This window comes from Salvelinus sp. IW2-2015, linkage group LG3 (assembly GCF_002910315.2).
Source record: "Salvelinus sp. IW2-2015 linkage group LG3, ASM291031v2, whole genome shotgun sequence".
NCBI classification, from domain to species: Eukaryota; Metazoa; Chordata; class Actinopteri; order Salmoniformes; family Salmonidae; genus Salvelinus; species Salvelinus sp. IW2-2015.
The window spans coordinates 19,233,519-19,251,967 of record NC_036840.1 but is presented as its reverse complement, the minus strand read 5'-3'; the positions used below and the strand labels follow the sequence as shown (position 1 = coordinate 19,251,967).

The following is an 18,449-nucleotide window of genomic DNA, read 5'->3' as shown; positions in this document are numbered from 1 at the left end:
AATTTCTCTACCATAAGCCGCCTCCGTCAATTTAGAGAATTTGGCAGTACAGCCAACCTGCCTTGTAACCATGCCAGCCCAGGACCTCCACATCCGACTTCTTCAGCGTCTGACACCAGCCACCCGGACAGCTGATGAAACTGAGGAGTATTTCTGTCTGTAATAAAGGCCTTTTGTGGGGAAAAACTCATTCTGATTGGCAGGGCCTGGCTCCCCAGTAGGTGGGCCAGGCTCCCAAGAGGGTGGGCCAATGCCCTCCCAGGCCCACCCATGGCTACGCCCCTGCTCAGTCATGTGAAATCCATAGATTAGGGTCTAATTTATTTCAATTGACTGATTTCCTTATATGAACTGTATCTCAGTAAAATCTTTGAAATAGTTGCGCTTATATTTTTGTTCAGTTAAGAAAAATGCCCATATAAAGCTCCCGAAAAGTACTGCACTCATGTAGTGAAGATCATCTGTAGCACTAAGATCATAAAACATCAAAGTTCTTGTCAGGATACTCTTATATGGGGTGTAAGATTATCTTAATGCTGAAGATTATCTTTGTTTTTGGGAAACTCACCCCAGGGAGGCATGAACATACAGCACCAGGGAAGCAGCTAAAGAGGTAACACTAGCCCGCGACATGTCTGCTTTACTTGTTTAGCACAAATCTTAACATAGCCCACCCTAAATGTTTCCCACACCTAAATATGTACACATTTAAGTCTAATATTAAAACCCACCCATAGCCTAGGTTCTAAACTGAACATTTAGAAGCAAAATAGAACAAGGTAGGAATTCTGGGCCATGCAATCTTATTCATTATGATCTAAAAGACAAAAAATAATCTTCAAATTCTGATCCTAGATCAGCATTCATACTCAGACCCTGTGGGAATACGGGCCCTGGAAGCCATTTTTAGAGCAGAAATTCTCAGTCTGGTCCATGGCTAGTCGAACCCGAATCTCCTCCCCACAGTAAAAAAAAAAAGATATATACAAAGACAAAACGGAAACAGACCAACAGCAAACCGGCAACATCAGCACCCTACCCTCCTCCTCGTCCCCTACAATAAAACATCCTCCTGGAAACATTCAAGTCATGTTTTTCCACATTGCTCCTGCTCCACCCCAACATCTCCCTCTCCTCCCCGTTGGCAAAGGATGGAGCTCCAACATACGGTCTTCATCAGCCTGGCGTGTGTGTGTTCATTACCCCAGGAGGCCCTGATTGGAAACATGAGACTCCGCTCTTAAACCACATTCTTCAAATTCCCTGTAAACAACAGAGGGGAGGGATGGAGGGAGGGAAAAACAGGGTTAAATTAATCATAGATACTTAGAAATAAGCATAATGAAAACACTCACGACACAAAGTCAAAACACACAGACAAAAAGCATTAATTCATCTCATATTGTGTCCAAACAGAGCATGTACGCGCACACACGAACACACCTCAGCCCTGTCATCAGTGACAGCGTTAGCATGACGCTAAGTGTGGACAGAAGTGCTGTCAGTGATACATCAGATTTATCTGTAGATGAAAGGAGAGTTAACCTCCTGTTAAGGAGAGTTAACCTCCTGTTAGCCTGGTTTAGATAAGAGGGAGGTGTGTATGTGTGTGTGGGAGGAGTAGCCTAGCGGTGACTAAGAGTTCACTTGTATAAATGTCATGTAAACTCAGCAAAAAAAGAAACATCCTCTCACTGTCAACTGCGTTTATTTTCAGCAAACTTAACATGTGTAAAATATTTGTAGGAACATAAGATTCAACAACTGAGACATAAACTGAACAACTTCCACAGACATGTGACTAACAGAAATGGAATAATGTGTCAAAGTAAATGTGTCAAAGTAACAGTCAGTATCTGGTGTGTTGCATTAAGTACTGCAGTGCATCTCCTCCTCATGGACTGCAGCAGATTTGCCAGTTCTTGCTGTGAGATGTTACCCCACTCTTCCACCAAAGCACCTGCAGGTTCCCGGACATTTCTGGGGGGGGAATGGCCCTAGCCCTCACCCTCCGATCCAACAGGTCCCAGACGTTGAGATCCGGGCTCTTCACTGGCCATGGCAGAACACTGACATTCCTTTCTTGTATGAAATTGCGCACAGAACAAGCAGTATGGCTGGTGTCATTGTCATGCTGGAGGTTCATGTCAGGATGAGCCTGCAAGAAGGGTACCCTGTAAAGCACAGCGTTGAGATTGCCTGCAATGACAAGCTCAGTCCGATGATGCTGTGACACACCGCCCCAGACCATGACGGACCCTCCACCTCCAAATCTATCCCGCTCCAGAGTACAGGCCCTGGTGTAGCGCTCATTCCTTCGACGATAAACGCGAATCTGACCATCACCCCTGGTGAGACAAAACCGCGACTCGTCAGTGAAGAGCACTTTTTGCCAGTCCTGTTTGGTTTGTGCCCATAGGCGATGTTGTTGCCGGTGATGTCTGGTGAGGACCTGCCTAACAACAGGCCTACAAGCCCGCAGTTCAGCCTCTCTCAGCCTATTGTGGACAGTCTGAGCACTGATAGAGGGATTGTGCGTTCCTGGTGTAACTCGGGCAGTTGTTGTTGCCATCCTGTACCTGTCCCGCAGGTGTGATGTTCAGACGTACCGATCCTGTGCAGGTGTTGTTACACGTGGTCTGCGACTGCGAGGACGATCAGCTGTCCGCCCTGTAGCACTGTCTTAGGCGTCTCACAGTACGAACATTGCAATTTATTGCCCTGGCCACATCTGCAGTCCTCATACCTCCTTGCAGCATGCATAAGGCACGTTCACACAGATGAGCAGGGACCCTGGGTATCTTTCTTTTGGTGTTCAGTAGAAAGGCCTCTTTATAGTCCTAACCTTTCATAACTGTGACCGTAATTGCATTAAAAGCATGGGAAACAGTGTTTAAACCCTACACAATGAAGATCTGTGAAGTTATTTGGATTTTTCCAAATTATCTTTGAAAGACAGGGTCCTGAAAAAGGGATGTTTCTTTTTTTGCTGAGTTTGTTCGTTCAGCGATTCACTGTCTGTCGTAACGAGGAAGAAAGAGAATGTGGATACAAAAATAAAACGCAACAATTTCAAAGATTTTACTCAGTTACAGTTCATATAACAAAATAAGTCAATTGAAATAAATGAATTAGGCCCTAATCTATGGATTTTACATGGCTGGGAATACAGATATGCATTTGTTGGTCACAGATAAAAAGGTAGGGGCGTAGATCAGAAAACCAGTCAGTATCTGGTGTGACCATTTCGTCATCCAGCGCGACACATCTCCATCGCATAGAGTTGATCAGGCTGTTGATTGTGGCCTGTGGGAATGTTATCCCACTCCTCTTCAATGGATGTGTGAAGTTGCTGGATACTGCCGGGAACTGGAACACGCTGTCGTACACGTTGATCCAGAGCATCCCAAACATGCTCAATGGGTGACATGTCTGGTGAGTATGCAGGCCATGGAAGAACTGGGACATTTTCAGCTTCCAGGAATTGCGTACAGATCCTAGTGACATGGGGCTGTGCATTAGTCATGCTGAAACATGAGGTGATGGCGGCAGATGAATGGCATTAAGTGCATTCAAATTGCCATTGATAAAATGCTATTGTTTTCATTGTCCGTAGCTTATGCCTGCCCATACCATAACCCCACCACCATGGGGCACTCTGTTCACATCAGCAAACCGCTCATCCACACAACGCTATACATGCTGTCTGCCATCTGCCCGGTACAGCTGAAACCGGGATTAATCCGTGAAGATCACACTTCTCCAATGTGCCAGTGGCCATCAAAGGTGAGTATTGGCCACTGAAGCCAGTTACCACCCTGGTGAGGACGACAAGCACGCAGATGAGTTTCCCTGAGACGGTTTCTGTCAGTTTGTGCAGAAATTCTTCGGTTGCGCAAACCCACAGTTTAATTAGCTGTACGGGTAGCAGGTCTCCGACGATCCCGGATGTGGAGGTCCTGAGCTTGCGTGGTTATACAGTGCATTCGCAAAGTATTAAGACTTCTTCCACATTTTTCCCCTCAATCTACACACAATACCCCATAATGACAAAGGGAAAACAGGAATATCTTATTTGCATAAGTATTCAGAAACTTTGCTATGAGTATAAATTGAGCTCAGGTGCATCGTGTTTCCATTGATCATCCTTGAGATGTTTCTACAACTTTGAGTGCACCTATGTTAAATTCAAACTAATTAGACACGATATGGAAAGGCACACACCTGTCTATATAAAAGGTCCCACAGTTGACAGTGCATGTCAGAGCAAAAACCAAGCCATGAGGTCGAAGGAATTGTCCATAGAGCTCTGAGACAGGATTGTGTTGAGGCACAGATCTGGGGAAGGCTAAGAAAAATGTCTGCAGCATTGAACGTCCTCAAGAATACAGTGGCCTCCATCATTCTTAAATGGAAGTAGTATGGAACCACCAAGACTCTTCCTAGAGCTTGCCGCCAGGCCAAACTGAGCAATTGGGGGAGAAGGGCCTTGATCATGGAGGTGACCAAGAACCCAATGGTCACAGACAGAGCTCCAGAGTTCCTCTGTGGAGATGGGAGAACCTTCCAGAAGGACAACCATCTCTGCAGCACTCCACCAATCAGGCCTTTATGGTAGTGGCCAGACGGAAGCCAGTCCTCAGTAAGAGGCACATGACAGCCTGCTTGGAGTTTTCCAAAAGGCACCTAAAAGGACTGACCACGAGAAACAAGATTCTGGTTTGATGAAACCAAGATTGAACTCTTTAGCCTGAATGCCAAGCATCACGCCTGGAGGAAACCTGGCACCATCCCTACGGTGAAGCATGGTGGTGGAAGACAAATGCTGGGGGATGTTTTTCAGTGGCAGGGTCTGGGAGACTAGTCAGGATCGAGGGAAAGACGAACGGAGCAAAGTATGGAGAGATCCTTGATGAAAACCTGCTCCAGAGCGCTCAGGACCTCAGACTGGGGCGAAGATTCACCTTCCAACAGGACAACGACCCTAAGCACACAGCCAAGACAATGCAGGAGTGGCTTAGGGACAAGTCTCTGAATGTCCTTGAGTGGCCCAGCCAGAGCTCGGACTTGAAACCGATCAAACATCTCTGGAGAGACCTGAAAATAGCTGTGCAGCGACACTCCCCATCCAACCTGACAAAGCTTGAGAGGATCTGCAGAGAAGGGGAGAAACTCCCCAAATACAGGTGTGCCAAGCTTGTAGCATCATACCAAAGACGACTCAAGGCTGTAATTGCTGCCAAAGGTGCTTCAACAAAGTACTGAGTAAAGGGTCTGAATACTTTGGTAAATGTGAGCAGTTCATTTTTAATACATTTGCAAAAATGTATGAAAAAATGTTTTGCCTTGTCATTAAAATGGGGCATGGTGTAGAGAATGAGGATTATTATTATTTTTTAAATCCATTTTAGATTAAGGCTGTAACGTAACAAAATGTGGAAAAAGACCAGGGGTCAGAATACCTTCTGAATGTATTGTACGTGGTCTGCAGTTGAGGCRGGTTGGACGTACTGCCAAATTCTCTAAAACGACATTGGAGGCAGCTTATGGTAGAGAAATCAACATTCAATTCTGGCAACAGCTCTGGTGGACATTCCTGCAGTCAGCATGCCAATTGCATGCGCCCTAAAAACATCAGACATCTGTGGCATTGTGTTGTGTGACAAAACTGCACAATTTCCACTGGCCTTTTGTTCCCAGCACAAGGTGCACCTGTGTCATGATCATGGTGTTTAATCAACTTCTAAATATGCCACACCTGTTAGGTGGGTGGATTATCTTGGCAGAGGATAAATGCTCAATAACAGGTAMGMAAACAAATGTGTGAACAAAATTAGAGAAATARGCTTTTTGGGCGTATGGAAAATATCTGGGATATTTTATTTTAGCTCATTAAACATGGGACCAACACTTTACATGTTGCGTTTATATATTTTTTCAGTATATGTGGAGACTGTGGGCATCCAGTACCAGGGTTGAAAAAAACTACATTCCAGATGCAACAAATGATTTGTGTCGTCTGTCTACACTGCATTCTCTCTCTGTGTGCGTGTGTGTACACTGCAGCAGTTCCCCAGACGGACGGTTTATCAAAATGCAAAAGTGATGTACTTCCTCAGCAAGAGCAGATATGCAAATGAGGAAACAGAATAGGTAAATACACAAAGGTAACACTTCACTTGCATAACATGGTGATAGAGCGCTTATTTCCAACCAATGAATAACCAGCCACACACTTTACAACCTTTGTTTTGGGTCTCCATCTGTAGCTTTCAATATCATGTTTCAGAGAGATGCATGTCTGAATATGGTTAGGTAAACACTGTGATTGCATAGCGATGGCGAATATGTGTTGAATAAAAGGGGCAGGTCAGACATGTCAGTGTCTATACAGACAATGCTGCTTTGATTTCCTATTATTAACAGGCTGTTTCACGTTTAACCAACAAAAGCGGTGAGAATGACAATCATACACTCACAGTGCCTTCAGAAAGTATTCATACCCCTCGTCTTAATCTACATTTTGTTGTGTRAGAGCCTGAATTCAAAATGGAMTAAATAGATTCTCACCCATCTACACAATACRCCAAAGTGAAAACATGGTTCAGAAATGTAAGCACATTTATTGAAAACTAAATACAGAAATCGAATTTACATAAGTATTCACACCCCTGAGGCAATACACGTTAGCACCTTCGGCAGCGATCACAGCTGGGAGTCCCTAAGCGCTTTGCACATCTGGATTGTACTACATGTGCACAATATTCTTACATTTATTCAAAAACTGACAAGTTGGTTATTGATCATTGCTAGACAGCAATTTAAGTCTTGCCATAGATTTAAGTGAAAACAAGTCCACTAGTTAACTCCAGTATATATATATATATATATATATATATATATATATATATATATATATATATATATTTGGCCTTGTGTTTTTAAGTTATTGTCCTGCTGAAAGGTGAATTTGTCCCCCAGTGTCTGTTGGAAAGCAGACAACCAGGTTTTCCTCTAGGATTTTGCTTGTGCTTTGCTCTATTCCGTTTCTTTTCATCCTTAAAAACTCCCTAGTCCTTGCCAATGACAAGCATACTCATAACATGATGCAGCCACCGCCATGTTTGAAAATATGTAGAGCGATACTCAGTGATGTGTTGTATTTGCCCCAAACATAGCGTTTTGTAATCTGGACAGAGTCAATTTCTTTGCCACATTTTTCAGTTTAACTTCAGTGCCTTATTGCAAAACAGGATGTATGTTTTAGAATATCTTTTATTCTGTACAGGCTTCCTTTTTTTTCTGTTATTTAGGTTAGTATTGGAGTAACTAATGTTGTTGATCTATCCTCAGTTGTCCCATCATAGCCATTAAACTGTTTCAAAGTCACCATTGGCTTCATGGTGAAATCCTTGATTGGTTTCTTTCCTCTCCGGGCAATTTAGTTCGGGACGCCTGTGTCTTTGTAGTTACTGGGTGAATTGATACACCATCCAAAGTGTAATTAGTAACTWKACCATGCTCCAAGGGATATTCAAATGTCAGCTTTTTATTTTATTTTTACCGGTCTACCAATAGGTGCCCTTCTTTGTGAGGCACTGGAAAAGCTCCCTGGTTTTGTGGTGAATCTGTGCTTGAAATTCACTGCTCGGCTGGACCTTACTGATAATTGTGTGTATGGTGTAGTTATTCAAAAATCATGTTAAAACACTATTATTGCACACAGACTCCATGTAAGCAAATCTTTACTCATGGACCTATTTAGGCGTGGCATAACAAAAGGGTTGAATACTTACTGACTAAAGACATTAAAGCATTACATTTATTAATTAGTAAATAAATTTTAAAAAACGTAATTCCACTTTGACATTATTGGGTATTGTGTGTAGGTCAGTGACACAAAATCAAAATTTAATCAATGTTAAATGCAGGATGTAACAATATGTGGAAAGTTCAAGGGTGAAGGCACCGTTTAGATTGTTTTTTGACAAACAACCGTTTTATAGAGGCATGGTTTGGTTTCCTGTTTGTTTGCATTGTAGTGTGTGTGTGTGTGTGTGTGTGTGTGTGTGTGTGTGTGTGTGTGTGTAAACCCATCATTATAACCCGTCCTGTTCCATATGCTTAAAAGCCAGCCTGAGCCAACAGACTAAAGGGTTTGCATTGCAGTGTGTGTGTGTGTGTGTGTACACTTGCACTGGCAAGCATCCATTCCAATCAACGTCTGGCAAAAAGCAACCATGTTTTCTATCCCTCTCTATTTTTAAACGGAGCTCAGAGTCTCGTAAATGTCCCCCAGATGTTGTTTGGAAATTCCGGTAAAGTGACGAGCAGTGAGCAGAGGTATTTACTACTTGAGTGTGTTAATCAATCGCAGCTCGTATTCGACAACTCTCTGGGAGCGAAGTGTTTGTCATGTTATCTCACACACACACGTTTATCATCTCCTGCAACATTAATGAGAAAGCTGTCGAAGCCCTCACAACATTAAAATATACCCTACCGTTCAAAAGTTTGGAGTCACTTAGAAATGTTCTTGTCCATTAAAATAACATCAAATTGATCAGAAATATAGTGTAGACATTGTTAATGTTGGAAATGACTATTGTAGCTAGTAACAGCAGATTTTTTTTATGGAATATCTACATAGGCGTACAGAGGCCCATTATCAGCAACCATCACTCCTGTGTTCCAGTGGCACGTTGTGTTAGCTAATCCAAGTTTATAATTTTAAAAAGCTAATTGATCATTAGAAAACCCTTTTGCAATTATGTTAGCACAGCTMAAAACAGTTGTTCTGATTAAAGAAACAATAAAAACTGATCTTCTTTAGYCTAGTTGAGTATCTGGAGCATCAGCATTTGTGGGTTCGATTACAGGCTCAAAATGGCCAGAAACAAAGAACTTTCTTCTGAAACTCATCAGTCTATACTTGTTCTGAGAAATGAAGGCTATTCCATGCGAGAAATTGCCAAGAAACTGAAGATCTCGTACAACGCTGTGTACTACTCCCTTCACAGAACAGCGCAAACTGGCTCTAACCAGAATAGAAAGAGGAGTAGGAGGCCCCGGTGCACAACTGAGCAAGAGGACAACTACATTTAGTGTCTAGTTTGAGAAACAGATGCCTCAAGTCCTCAACTGGCAGCTTCATTAAATAGTACCCGCAAAACACCAGTCTCAGCGTCAACAGTGAAGAGGCGACTCCGGGATGCTAGCCTTCTAGGGCTGGGATATAGATTTCCCGCCCTTGGCCGTGTGCGGCTGCTGCCTGCTAGGGCTGGGAATTGCTACCATTTTGTTAAGTTACAGCCTTATTCTAAAATTGGTACAATTGTCCCCCCACCCCCCTCATTAATCTACACACAATACCCCATAATGACAAAGCAAAAACAGGTAATTTTTTTGTGCAAAAAAAATGAAATGTTACAATTACATAAGTATTTGGAAGCGATTATAGCCTCAAGTCTTCTTGGGTATGGCGCTACAAGCTTGGCACACCTGTATTTAGGGTGTTTCTCCCATTATTTTCTGAAGATGCTCGCAYGCTCTGTCAGGTTGGATAAGGAGTGTAGCACAGCTATTTTCAGGTCTCTCCAGAGATGTTCAAGTCCGGGCTCTGACTGGGCCACTCAAGGACATTCAGAGACTTGTCCCAAAGCCACTCCTGCATTGTCTTGGCTGTGTGCTTAGGGTTGTTGTCCTGTTGGAAGGAGAACCTTCGCCCAGTCTGAGGTCTTGAGTGCTCTGGAGCAGGTTTTCATCAAGGATCTCTGTACTTTGCTCCGTTCACCTTTTCCTCGATCCTGACTAGTCTCCCAGTCCCTGCCGCTGAAAAACATCCAAAGCATGATGCTGGCACCACCATGCTTCACCGTAGGGATGGTGCCAGGTTTCCTCCAGACATGACGCTTGGCTTTCAGGCTAAAGAGTTCAATCTTGGTTTCATCAGACCAGAGAATCTTTGTTTTTATATATTTTTTAAATATTCGAAACATACAATATACTTGCAGTGTTGTCGCTCAACAACTACATCATACCAGTCATCCAACAGATTCCCATTCAGAGCGACACAGAAGCATCCAGGTCAATGCCCTGCTCAAGGGCACATTGACCGATCTACCACCAGGCCAAAAAACATGAACCAAAACCCTCCAAACCCCCCCCAGCTCCCCAATAGCTGTCCCGCAACCACCATAATTGCAGTGTTGACCCTTCTTTTTCAAGACCTCTGCAATCCGCCCTGGCATGCTGTCAATTAACTTCTGGGCCACACCCTGACTGCTGGCAGCCCATTCTTGCATAATCAATGCTTGGAGTTTGTAAGAATGTGGGTTTTTGTTTGTCCACCCGCCTCGAGGATTGACCACAAGTTCTCAATGGGATTAAGGTCTGGGGAGTTTCCTGGCCGGGGACCCTAAATATCAATGTTTTGTTCCCCGAGCCACTAAGTTATCACTTTTGCTTTATGGCAAGGTGCTCCATCATGCTGGAAAAGGCATCGTTCGTCACCAAACTGTTCCTGTATTGTTGGGAGAAGTCGCTCTCGGAGGATGTGTTGGTACCATTCTTTATTCATGGCTGTATTCTTAGGCAAAATTGTGAGTGAGCCCAGTCCCTTGGCTGAGAAGCAACCCCACACATGGTCTCAGGATGCTTTACTGTTGGCATGACACAGGACTGATGGTAGCGCTCACCTTGTCTTCTCCAGACAAGCTTTTTTCCTGATGCCCCAAACAATCGGAAAGGGGATTCAGAGAAAATGACTTTACCCCAGTCCTCAGCAGTCCAATCCCTGTACCTTTTGCAGAATTACAATCTGTTCCTGATGTTTTTCCTGGAGAGAAGTGGCTTCTTTGCTGCCCTTCTTGACACCAGGCCATCCTCCAAAAGTCTTTGCCTCACTGTGCGTGCAGATGCACTCACACCTGCCTGCTGCCATTCCTGAGCAAGCTTTGTACTGGTGGTGCCCCGATCCCGCAGCTGAATCAACTTTAGGAGACGGTCCTGGCGCTTGCTGTACTGTCTTGGGCGCCATGAAGTCTTCTTCACAACAATTGAACCGCTCTCCTTGAAGTTCTTGATGATCTGATAAATGGTTGATTTAGGTGCAATCTTACTGGCAGCAATATCCTTGCCTGTGAAGCCCTTTTTGTGCAAAGCAATGATGACGGCACGTGTTTCCTTGCAGGTAACCATGGTTGACAGAGGAAGAACAATGATTCCAAGCACCACCCTCCTTTTGAAGCTTCCAGTCTGTTATTCAAACTCAATCAGCATGACAGAGTGATCTTCAGCCTTGTCCTCGTCAACAATCACACCTGTGTTAACGAGAGAATCACTGACATGATGTCAGCTGGTCCTTTTGTGGCAGGGCTGAAATGCAGTGGAAATGTTTTTTGGGGATTCAGTTCATTTGTATGGCAAAGAGGAACTTTGAAATTAATTGCAATTCATCTGATCACTCTTKATAACATTCTGGAGTATATTCAAATTGCCATCATACAAACTAAGGCAGCAGACTTTGTGAAAATTWAAATTTGTGTCATCAGCCTCAGGTAAACCTGCATTAGTTGTAAAAACACTGCCCCTCAGTGTCATTCAAATGTACTTTTTATTATTATTATTTTTTTTTATTAACTTTTATCTTTGACCATCATTCTATCTCCCACACAGCAACTCCACTCCCACTTGTCTCCAATTCCACATACCAACCCTCAGCCCATCCCATCGATCTCTGCTGGCCACCCACTTCGGGTTTCTACGCAACACATATCTTTCAACTATGCGGTGATGTTCAACGTACAATTTCATTCTATCTATCTAATCGAATAGAATCCAGATTGCGAGTTGAAGATAAATATTTTTACTATGAGTATTAGTAATTGACTGACCCGGTCTCTCCAGATCTACTAACTGTACTATTTCTAGGGTAAATTTTAGATCAATGCTATGCATTTTCAGCCATTCCTGAACCGGAGACCATAAACAGGCTACCTGAGGGCAATACCAAAATAAATGGTCTATTGATTCTGTATCCTCAATCTGCAGAGCTTCGATGACTTTATGCCCCAAATATTCAACATTTTGTTGGTGGCAAGAATTCTATATAATAATTTTAGCTGAAAAGCACAAAGTCTTGAATCTTGCGTAGTTCTTTATATCAACTCAAAAATCTCTTCCCAACTATTTTGCAATCTGTATGGCACAGTTGTCAACATCCTGGTCCTCAAATGAAACTGGTATACTTCCCCATTTATGCTATTTTTATTCCTCCGCCAGTTTTGATCTTTTATATTGGGCCGACAGACCAGTTCCCTACCTCCTCCCGCTGCCACCTGCCTCCATTTTTGGGGTAATGCTGTAATCAATTGGTTGTACTCTTGGATTGAGCAGACCTTCCTGTACAATTCTGATAACTCCATGAAGGACAAAGCTCTACCATTCCAATTTACAATATCATTTACGAACAAAATACCCTTTTCAAACATCTTTCCCATAAATACAGGTATTTTATCAGCCAACACATTTGAGTTCAGCCATAATATTTGTATCTTTTCAGGGGGATGAAATTGTAGCCAGCTCTGCAATGCTTGCTTGAAAAAGAGAGATACTTAGAAAAAAGTATAATTTTCAAATAATCGAAAATGAGACTGCAGATTGCCATAAGGCCATTAATAAATAATGGATGAGCTTTTCTTAGTAATCTACTTGAGAACCATTTAGGGTTCAAATAAAACTTTTGAATGAGTGAGGTTTTTAGAAAGACGTTTAGTGCTTTTATATTTAATAATCTCAACCCACCCAATTCATATTCATTATATAGATAGGCACGTTTTATTTTGTCTGGTTTAGCGTCCCAGATAAAGCGAAATATTTTTTGCTCATATGATTTCAAAAACGAATCATCAGGAGTAGGCAGTGCCATAAATAAGTGAGTAATCTGATATGACTAAGGAGTTAAATCAGGGCAATTTTTCCATAAATAGACAGATATTTACCTCTCCATGGTTGCAGGATCTTGTCTATTTTTACAAGTTTACTGTTGAAACTCATTGTGGAGAGCTTATTTATATATTTGTGATATGAATGCTGAGTATGTCTACTTCACCAACAGCCCATTTTATAGGTAAACTGCAGGGTAATGTAAAAGTTGTATTTTTTTTTTAAAAGATCCAATACGTGATATTGTACACTTATCATAATTAGTTTAAGTCCAGAGAGCACAGAAAAGTTATCTAGATCTTCAACGAGACATTGCAGGGATCTAGCTTGCGGACTTATTATAAAACTTGAGTCATCGGCATACATGGATACCTTTGTTTTAAGCCTTGAATTTCTAATCCTCTAAAATGTTGTTATTGGATCTGATTTTAATAGCTAGCATTTCGATGGCCATAACGAATTGACATGGTGACAGCGGACACCCTTGTTTAACTCCTCTTGACAATTCAAAACTCTGAGAAGTAGCCGTTATTTACTATTTTACACCGGGGGTTGCTATACATTATTTTTACACATTTCATAAGAGAATTACTGAAATTGAAAAAAATCCTGCCATTTATAAATAAAATCCAGTCTTTATGAAATGCCTTTTAAATAACATTCCTGGCTTCTTATACGTTTCATGATGTTCTATTATTTCTAGTAGTTGTCGTACATTATCTCCAATGTATTGTTCATTGTAAAAACCTGACTGATCAGGATGAACAATACCTGGTAAAACCCTTTTAATTCTGAGTGTTATGCATTTCACTAGTATTTTTGCATCACAAGGTTGAAGTGTAAGGGGCCTCCAGTTTTTTTTAGATAGACTGGGTCTTTATATTTGCCATCTGGGTCTTGTTTTAATAATAGAGAAATCAGACCTTCCCGCTGAGTATCTAACAGACTACCATTTCTATAGGAGTAGTTAAAACAATCAAAAAATACTTGATATACCTCCACCGGTATGCCATCAAGCCCTGGGGTTTTGCCAGACTGAAAGGATTTAATAGCCTCAAAAAGTTCCTCTGTAATTTGGACGCCGCACTAATCTTTCTGTACATTTGTTAATTTTTCATATTATTTGGAAAGAATTCCTTACCATAATCTTCATTCAGTGAGAGAGGATGAGACAGAAAAGAGAACATCTGCCTAAAATAATTAGCCAGAGAATCTTGTTTTTCATGGTCTGAGAATCCTTTAGGTGCCCTTTGGCTAACTCCAAGTGGCCTGTCATGTGCCTTTTACTGAGGAGTGGCTTCCGTCTGGCCACTTGGTTCTTGGTCAACTTCCTGACCAAGGCCCTTCTCCCCCGACTGCTGAGTTTTGCCGGGTGACCAGCTCRAGGAAGAGTCTTGGTGGTTCCAAACTTCTTCCATTTAAGAATGATGGAGGCCACTGTGTTCTTGGGGACCTTCAATGCTGCAGAAAGTTCTTGGTACCGTTCCCCAGATCTGTGCCTCGACACAATCATGTCTCGGAGCTCTACGGACAATTCCTTTGATCTCATGGCTTGGTTTTTTCCTCTGACAAGCACTGTCAACTGTGGGACCTTCTATAGACAGGTGTGTGCTTTTCTAAATCAAGTCTAATCAAGTGACTATACCACAGGTGTACTCCAATGAAATTGCAGAAATATCTCAAGGATGATCAATGGAAACAGAATGCAGCAGAGCTCAATTTCGAGTCTCATAGCAAAGGGTCTGAATACGTATGTAAATAAGGTATCCGTTTTTACTTAGAATAAATATGCAAACATTTCTAAAAACCTGTTTTCACTTTGTCATTATGTATATATATTGTGTGTAGATTGAAGAGTGAAAATAATGTCATCCATTTTAGAATAAGGCTGTAAGGTAACAAAATGTGGAAAAAGTCAAGGGGTCTGAATACTTTCCGAATGCAGAGGGATGAGAGCCATGAGAAAATGAGTTTTGATCAGTAATAAATTAAAATACTGAAAACAAAATTGGCTCCTGTTTAAAAAGATGGAGCACAAGCTATGAAGGGAAAACAAGTTCTGGTGCAGGTTCAGCCAACTAGCGACAAAATAATATTGCGATATTGTCAAAAAGATAGTCAAAAATAACATACTACTATGTATCTGTATCGATTATTTCCACCATCACTACTGCCTGCCAGTCTCCCCAATGTAGGCTGCATGTCTGCATCCCAAATACACCCTATCATTTATATAGTGCACTCCTTTTGACCAGAGCTAAGGGCAATAGTCAAAAGTGGTGCACTACATAGGGAAAWGGGTGGTTGGTTTATCCGTGCCTTGGGAAATACACTACATGACCAAAAGTATGTAGACACCCTCTTGTCGAACATGTCATTCCAAAATAATTTGTACAAATATTTTTTTATTTTACCTTTATTTGACTAGGCAAGTCAGTTAAGAACTAAATCTTACGTACAATGATGGCCTAGGAACAGTGGGTTAACTGCCTTGTTCAGGGGCAGAACGACAGATTTCTACCTTGTAAGCTCGGGGATTCGATCCAGCAACCTTTCGGTTACTGGTCCAACGCTCTAACATCCAGTGGAAAGCCTACCTGCCGCCTCTCACGGGTATTAATATGGAGTTGGTCCCCCCTTTGCTACTATAACAGCCTCCACTCTTCTGGGAAGGCTTTCCACTAGATGTTGGAACATTGCTGCGGGGACTTGCTTTCATTCAGCCACAAGAGCATTAGTGAGGTTGGGCACTGATATTGGGCGATTAGGCCTAGCGTGCAGTCGGCGTTCCAATTCAACCCAAAGGTGTTCAATGGGGTTGAGGTCAGMGCTCTTTGCAGGCCAGTCAAGTTCTTCCACACCGATCTTGGCAAACCATTTCTGTATAGCCTGTCCCAAACTGTTGCCGCAAAGTTGGAAAAATAGAATTGTCTAGAAAGTCATTGTATGCTGTAGCGTTAAGATTTCCCTTCACTTTTCACTAAGGGACCTAACCATGAAAAACAGCACCAGAGCATTATTCCTCCCCCACAAAACTTTACAGTTGACACTATGGATTGGGGCAGGTAGTGTTCTCCTGGAACCCACCAAATCCAGATTCATCCGTCAGACTACCAGATGGTGAAGCGCGATTCGTCACTCCAGAGAACGCATTTCCACTGCTCCAGAGTCCAATGGAGGGAGCTTTACACCACTGCAGGCGACGCTTGGCATTGTACATGATGATCTTAGGCTTGTGTGCAGCTGCTCGGCCATGGAAACCCATTTCATGAAGCTGCCAACGAGCAGTTATTGTGCAGACGTTGCTTCCAGAGGCAGTTTGGAACTCCGTAGTGAGTGTCGCAACCGAGGACAGAATTTTTATGCACTTCAGCGGTCCCATTCTGCTCCTAGACGTTTCCACTTCACAATGACAGCACTTACAGTTGACCGGGGCAGCTCTAGCATGACAGAAAATTTACCAACTGACTTGTTGGAAAGGTGACATCCTCTAACACTGCCCCGTTACAAGTCACGGAGCTCTTCAGTAAGGGCCATTCTACTGCCAATGTTTGTCTACGGAGATTGAACACACAGCCGTACGATCTTATACACCTGTCAGCAATGGGTGTGGCTGAAATAGCCGAATCCACTAATTTGAAGGCTCGTAAACATGACTACGTGGTAAATAAACCAATAAACATCGGAGAGAGACGGCTCCTGCCGCTGCTGTCATGCGGTAGAATTCTAATGAAAACTCTGCTTAATTAATTAATCTCAGTCGGTAATTTGGCAGTGCACCCAATAGAGACGGCAAAGGAAACGGTTTTATTCCCTCCTGATTGTTGAAGTCTTTCCAAAATGGCCACCAAGGACATTGACAGACTTAAAAGTGTGATTTAAAGTTTAGTAATCATCTTCAGAAGGAAACTTCTGCGAGGCAATCAGTCTTACCCACACACGCAAACAAGTAATTTTAATTTAGACTCCCCACGGGGCTCATAACTGCCCGTGGTCGCTCCACATAAGGTTTATTTGTTTTAATAGCTTTTAACAGCAAGACATGGTCTCTGTTGATGCTGTGATAACTACAGCTGTGCAGTGGTGGTGATAGACGCTGGAATGCCAGCGCAGTAGACCACATTGCCAGGCCATAGTGTGTGCATTCGTGTGTCAAGACTCAAGCTCCCGGCTCATGGTGTGATAACCTAAGCCTGTGTGGTGCTGTGCGGTGCTGTGCGTCTGTTTCCAGGCCTGACAGACACAGTTCAAATGGTTTCCCTTGTTTGGGACCAATGGTTGTAATCATTGGTTTCCCTAGATTGGAAATTGCGGTAAACATTAGCTTCCAGTCTGCACTTTGGCACAGCTGTCTAGCAACCACATCCTGCTCTCAACTAGTACCACAGTTGTCTGTATGTGGTATGTTTCTCACACAACATGGTTGAAGGGGTGTGTGTTTTGTCGTCACATACACTGGGTAAAACCAAGACCACCTGAACCCCCAGTCACAGAAAAAACTAGGAAGAGCGGAGAGAAAAGAAAGGAACACAGGGAAGGAAGGACATCACCTTCATTTAAATGCATGGATTGAAATCCCATCAGAAAGAAAAAAAGATAGGAGGAAAGGAAACAAGGGATCTCTGAACTGAAGGAGCAGATGTGACACTAGACCGACCGCACATTGTCTGCCTTTCATTTTACCCCTCCATCCCTCACTCCATCCACTGATGGAACCATGTTGTTTTCAACAGGTCAGTGGTCTGGTTCCATTTTGGTCCCTAGACCCCATACGCTAGCTCCTACTCCCTAGCCAGCCCTGAAGGCAGGGTTAAGACAGACACCCCCACTAATCACCCTGCTTCTACTCCCTACACCCCAAGTCTATCCCAACCAAACTACTGCTGGTCCCCCTGGAGTAGTGGTGTGGCTGTCAGCAGCATATACACCAAGAGACCACCACACACACTCACCCCCTATCCAGAGTGAACGACAGGGTAGGGGGTGAGACAGGGGTCGACACTCCAGTACCCATATACACAGACAAATCCCTAACACGTGTGCAAATGTGTGTACATCGAAACTTGTTCACCCACATACAGATGTACTATCAAAATTGGACAATCTGAGTATTGAGTGCGTTTGACTGTATGACGAATTTGGCTCTAACATTTCACCACCTACCACCCCCCATTTCTCCAGTCGTATCAAAGAGAGTAGTGTTTGACATTCTGATTAACCGGAAACATTAAAACACACATCCGTGTTTTCACCACAGCCAGAACAGAACACACCAGGCCAGCAGGCTGACGACTGTTGGGCCTGTGCCCTCCCAAAGAAGAGGGGGTCAGGGAGTGTGTATATGTGAAGGTCGGGTGACGAGTTTTAGGTGAGGGGTAGATTTTTCTCCTTGGGGTGCTGACAACACCCCCTGCTGTGTTAACTGTGGGGGCCATATGGGGGCACACAAACATTTGTCACGAAACCCACATTTTTACTTCGATACCAGGTTGAGTATCATGATA

The 18,449-nt window shown here is 43.0% G+C and overlaps 1 protein-coding gene across 1 annotated transcript in view; it reads right to left on the bottom strand.

The window, feature by feature from the left end:
• Positions 1 to 606: 606 nt before the first annotated feature.
• hdac8 (histone deacetylase 8) overlaps positions 607 to 18,449 on the bottom strand; it is a 36,160-nt gene continuing 18,317 nt past the window's right edge. Inside the window, exon 11 of the mRNA XM_023970351.2 lies at positions 607 to 1,263. Within this exon, the coding sequence (XP_023826119.1) occupies positions 1,241 to 1,263 (23 nt within the window). The 3' untranslated portion in view covers positions 607 to 1,240. The remainder of the gene's footprint in view (positions 1,264 to 18,449) is intronic.